The following is a 6109-nucleotide window of genomic DNA, read 5'->3' as shown; positions in this document are numbered from 1 at the left end:
AGGACGGGTATGATGTGGGAGTGGCAAAGACTGAGAAGTCCCTCAGGGTTGAAGTCTCGGAGGTGTGTAGGAGCTACTGCCTCCAGGTGTGGAATGAGGCCCTTAACCAAGCCGAGGTTGAGGCCTCCTCTGCCTTTAGGAGAGCAGAGAGTGTATATTACCCTCCTCTCATCCGAGCATCAAGCTCTTCCGGCTCCAAGGCTGGAATTGCCTCTGAAGAGGTAGATACCGATAAGGATAGCCCGACCAAGGCCCTTCTCTCTCCTGATAGTCCTTCCAAAGAGGCTGAGCAGCCTGGAGTTGCTGAAAAGGAAACAAACACAACCAAGGGAGTGGCCCTTGATGATACCAAGCCTTCAGCTGCTACTGCTGCTACCAAGCCTCCAACTGCCCCCAAGGACTTCCCTAAAGAGAAAAAGGCCTCCCATAAGATGGAGATTGTCTTGGCAACTCTTCCTGTGCCTACCAAAGAGGACCTCAAAGGTAAAGGCCCAAAATCCTCAGCAGTAGCACCTGCCCAAACCACCAAGGCCCCAGCAAAAGACAAGCTTGTAATTGAAATGACGTAGTTTTTAGAGCAGGTTTTTTTTTTTTTTTTTTTTTAAATTTTTTTTAATTTTTTTATTACTATTGTCTCTATCTCCCAAATTTGTAATTAATTCGCCCTTTTGTAATCAATTTGCCTTTTTCTAAGGCTTAGCTTAATGATAATTATGAGCTTTTCCTTTACTCTTGTGATATTCATACAAATCCTAACATAGTTTCTATCGCATTTAACACTTAACCAATATGAAAATGAGACATGACTTCATTTAGTTATCTGCATGAATGATAATATGTTTACTACACCCACACAATCAGCAACAAGAGAGGATAAACCTTCCAAGTTTACAATCTCAACAAAGTATACCCTTCACCTCAAAGACATGCCTTAAGTAGAATTAGCTCATGAGCTGATCATGAATATACTTGCAAAGGCTTTATCTGATGCTCAAGAGTGTCCTTTTGACTAAGTCCCTACAATGAGAGTCTTTCCTACTCAGCATGGCAGGGCTGAGCACTAGTTTTCCTAAGGCATGTGATTCAAGGAACCTAGCATGGCCAAGGTACTGTTTAGTGTTCTCATAGTCAAAGAAATGTTGGCTTACCCTAGGTAAGTGGTCTGAGAAATCGGACAAAGCCATGGTTCTACTTTACACATAGTCAAATAATAGGAAAGATCAATTTACCTAAGGTATGTGGTCCGGGAAGCCAGACATGCCCAAGGATCTGTTTGATACTTAAGTAAGTAATAAGAAATATTAATTTACCCAAAGTATGTGGTCCAAGGAACTAGACATAACCAAAATTATGTTTAATACTTAAACAAATAGTAAGACATATGAATTTACTCAAGGTATGTGGTCCGAGGAGCCAGATATGACCAATGTTCTGTTTGATACTTAAATAAATAACAAGAAGTATTAATTTACCCAAAATATGTGGTCCGAGAAATCAGACATAACCAAAGTTCTGTTCAATACTTAAACAAATAATAAGACATATCAATTTACTCAAGGTATGTGGTCCAAGGAGCTAGGCATGACCAAGGTTTTGTTTGATACTTAAATAAATAATAAGAAGTGTTAATTTACCCAAAGTATGTGGTTTGAGGAACCAGACATAACCAAGATTCAGTTTAATATTTAAACAAATAATAGATGTAATGCATAATGTCATAAACAAAAATATGGTAGAAATGACTTTCATTAATAATAATATATTTGCAGGTTATTTACATTCCAGGGGCATGGTACAACATTTTCATCTAGATCTTCCAGGTAATATACACCTATTTCAGCCATTGAGGTGATATGATATGGCCCTTCCTAGTTGGGCCCTAACTTTCCCCATGCTGGGTTCTTTGCAGTATCCAAAACCTTTTTTAATACCAAGTCTCTAGATGTTAATGGCTTTAACCTCACATTTGAGTCATACCCCTGCTTGAGCTTGTGTTGATAATACACCAATTGAACCATGACATTTTTTCTTCACTTTTCAATTAAATCTAAACTTTTCTCTAACAGCCCATCATTGTTGCTCGGAGTGAAAGATTTCGTCCTCAGTGTTAGGAATTTGGTTTCCAGAGGAATTACAGTCTTGGCCCCATAAGTCATTGAAAAGGGTGTTTCCCCTGTTGACTTACGAGGTGTAATTTGATATGTCCAAAGGACATGTAGCAGCTCTTCCACCCATTTTCTCTTTGTATCATCCAGCCTCTTCTTAAGTCCATTCACTGTGACCTTATTGACAGCCTCAGCCTGTCCATTCCCCTATGGATAAGTTGGGGTGGAATACCTATTCTTAATGCCTAGGTCATAACAGTACTTTTTGAAGGCTTTGCTATCAAACTGAAGACCATTGTTCGAGATGAGGGTATAAGGGATCCCAAACCGAGTGACAATATTTTTCCAAACAAATCTCTTAGCATCCACATCCCTAATATTTGCTAGTGGTTCAACTTCAACCCACTTGGTGAAGTAATCCGTGCTGACCAGCAGCCATTTCTTATTCCCTGCTACCTTAGGGAAAGGCCCTACAATATCCAAGCTCCATTGAGCAAAACGCCAAGGGCTAGACAAAGGATTGAGGACACCCCCTGATTGATGAATATTCAGAGCAAATCTTTGACATTAGTCACACTTCTTCGCGTACTCTTGCACTTCCTTCTGCAAATTCTGCCACCAATATCCCTGAGTAAGGGCTCTGTGAGATAAGGATCTGTCTCATGTGTGGCTTCCATAAATTCCTTCATGTAACTCTTCTAGGAGTAGCTTTACTGTCTCGGGGTGTATGTATAGCAAATATGGCCCAGAAAAAGAAAAAGAGTATTTGTACAACTTTTGGTCGTTAGACAGCCATAATCGAGGAGCCTTTCTCTACATTTTATCAGCCTCGGCCTTCTCCTCGGGCAAGATATCCTCCTTAAGGAATAGTACAATAGAATCTATCCAGCTAGGTCTTACCCTAATTTGATGAATTTGGACCATCTTTCTCTTCATCTCAGTAGGTTTGCACAAGTTTTTAACAAGGATAACCCGTGGTAATCTCTGCGCCAAGGAGGTTGAGAGAGTGATAAGAGAATCAGCATGTGTATTCCTACTCCTAGGGATTTGCAATAAGGTGAAAGACTCTAACCCTAATTGCAAGTGCCTAACTTGATTCAAATACTCTTGCATTCTCACATCCCTGGCCTCCAACTCTCCCTCTACCTGGCCTACAACCAACCTTGAATATAAAAATATCTCAATTGTTTTTCCTCCCATTTTCTGGACCATAGTCGTCCCTACCAATAGAGCCTCATACTCAGACTCATTATTTGTGGCCAAGAAACCCAACCTTAAGGATTTTTCAATAATGATCTTCTCAGGAAAAATTACAACTAACCCCATTCTAGATTCTCTTTGATTTGCTGCACCATCAACATAACCCTCTAGGATAAAGGCTCTTGCAAAGAGACCAAGCCAACTGATTTTCCATCCATGTTCTGCTTCTCTACTTCCTCTTCCAATGGGGATTTAGCAAACTCGGCCACTAAATCTATGAGGATTTGGCCCTTGATAGAGGTGCGAGACATATACTTGATATCAAAAGCCCTAGGATTGTACCCCACTTGGCAATCCTTCCTGTGTAATTAGCACTCCGAAGTAGTGATTGAAGCAGAAGTTGGGTTAAAACAACAATTATGTGGGATTGGAAGTAATGGGGGAACTTACGCATAGCATGCACTACTGCCAAAATGGCCTTTTTCCAATAGTAGGTAACGAACCTCGGTCTTATGCAGTGACTTGCTCACATAATAAACTGGCCTTTGTACTCCATTATCAACTTGTATCAGTACTAAGCTTATCGCATGGAAGGCTACAACAACATAAGCAAACAAGACTTCCTATTTCTCGAGTTAGGACATAATAGGTGGCTGAAAAAGGTATTCCTTCAGTTGTTAGAAAGCCAGGGCACACTCCTCGGTCCACTCAAATCCCTTCCACTTATGCAACAACCAAAATAAAGGCCTACACTTGTTTGCTGACCGAGAAATGAATCGGTTTAGAGTAGCAGTCATCCCTGACAACTTTTGAACCTCTTTGGGATTCTGAGGAAGTTGCAAATTGTTAATTGCCTTAATCTGATCAGGGTTGACTTCAATTCCACGGTGAGTGACCATGTAGCCCAAAAATTTACCTAAGCCAATGCCTAAAGAACATTTGGAAGCATTGAGGCGTAGTTTGTGCCTCCTCAGTATTTCAAAAATATTCCTAAGGTCTCCCACATGCTTGGACGCCACCTTACTTTTCACCACCATATCATCTATATAAACCTCAATATGTTTGCCTAGTTATGGCTCGAACATCCTGGTCATCATCCTCTGACAAGTAGACCCTACATTCTTCAATCCAAAGAGCATCACCTTGTAATGGTAATTTCCAGTAGAAGTAACAAAAATTGTTTTCTCTTGATCACCCAAAGCCAATGGTATTTGATGGTATCCTTGAAATGCATCCAAGAAGCTCATCTGAGAATGGCTTACAGTTGTGATCTATCTGAGGCATAGGGAAGGGGTCTTTTGGGTAGGCCTTGTTTAAATTTGTGAAGTCCACACATACTCACCACTTTCCATTCTTTTTCTTCACCACCACAGTATTGGTCATCCTCTCAGGGTAAAACACCTCCTTAATAGCCCCAGCCCGCTTAAGCCTAACCACCTCTTCCTTGATAGCATTAGAATGGTCCTTAGATGAATGTCGAGGTAGTTGCTTTTTAGGGGATGATGGACGGATTGACATTCAAATGATGGCAGATGAAGTTTGGATCCAACCTCGAATTTTCGTAGGCGCTCCACGCAAACACATCAACATTCCTCATGAGAAACTCTATTAGCACTTCCTTCTTTTGGGGAGGTAACTGATCTCCGACCTGGAAAAACTTCTCCTCATCACTACCAATGATGACTTTTCTTAATTCCTTACATTTGGCCCCTTCCATCACCAAATCTGCAGATGACACTGCGATCCTTGATTGCTATAGACCTTGCTCACTATAGACCTTGCTCAACTGAGGTCGAAGACTCAACTTCACCCTGATGTCTGATTGCAGCTACCAATCATTATCTAGCCATAGACTGGCTCCCAACCAGCTCCTTGACTTGGTCCCTGGACGGATACTTCACCTTCAAGTGTAGGGTGGAGGAAACGGCCCCCAGGGCATGAAGCTAAGGTCATGCCATAATGGCCGTATAGAGAGAATAAGCACCCACCACAATGAAGTCCACCTTCACCACTTCTGAACTTACTTGCACAGGTAGTTTAATCTGGTCCTTTGGAATAACAACTTTCCCATCAAAACCCACTAAGGGTGAATCATAACTTGCCAAATCTTCAAGTTTCAATCTTAGCCCTTCATACAAATTAGGGTACATAATCTCTGCACTACTGCCTTGATCTACCAACACCCTCTTCATATCATACCCTCCTACCCTAAGGGTGACCACTAGGGCATCATCATGTGGCTGCACGGTTCCAACTTTGTCTTTATCAGAAAAACTCAATGCTGGTCGGACCTTCATCTTACCCCTCTTTGGCTTAGGGTTGGAGTCTTCGGTAGGTGGCTGAGCTACAGACATCACCCTAAAGGGATGAGAACTGGTCCTTCTTGGAGCAGCGAGGATAACATTAATTGTGCCCAAAGGTGGCCTTAAAGAAGTATCTTTTTGAGATCCCGATCCTACCTGGCCCCCTTGCCCGTTAAGCTAATATAGAAATTGTTTCAACTTTCCACTCCTGACTAGCTTCTCCAAATGACTCCATAAAGTTTTGCAATCCTCTGTGATGTGTCCTTGCTCTTGGTAATATTGGCAATGAAGGCTTTGGTTGAGTTTCGCGGGGTCTCCTCTCATCTTATTTGGCTATTTAAAGTATGGCTCATTCTTGATTTTTTCTAAGACTTGATGTACTGTCTCTCGGAACATCGTGCTAACCACTTGAGTAGTAGTAGATCCAGATTGTCCAGCAAAGTCTCTCCAAGGCCAGTTACTGTTATATCTATCCGACCTAAAATCCCTTCTATCTTGAGG

At 41.5% G+C, this 6109-nt stretch overlaps 1 protein-coding gene across 1 annotated transcript; it reads right to left on the bottom strand.

Annotated features, from left to right (window-relative positions):
- Positions 1-5254: 5254 nt before the first annotated feature.
- LOC126708150 (uncharacterized) lies at positions 5255-5659 on the bottom strand. The gene has a single exon (XM_050407960.1). The coding sequence runs from the start codon at positions 5657-5659 to the stop codon at positions 5255-5257; it is 405 nt and encodes a 134-aa protein (XP_050263917.1).
- Between the last annotated feature and the right edge of the window lie 450 nt (positions 5660-6109).

Source organism: Quercus robur, chromosome 12, assembly GCF_932294415.1.
Source record: "Quercus robur chromosome 12, dhQueRobu3.1, whole genome shotgun sequence".
In the NCBI taxonomy this organism is placed as follows: Eukaryota; Viridiplantae; Streptophyta; class Magnoliopsida; order Fagales; family Fagaceae; genus Quercus; species Quercus robur.
The sequence above is the reverse complement of the archived record's forward strand: the minus strand, read 5'-3'. Positions and strand labels throughout refer to the sequence as shown.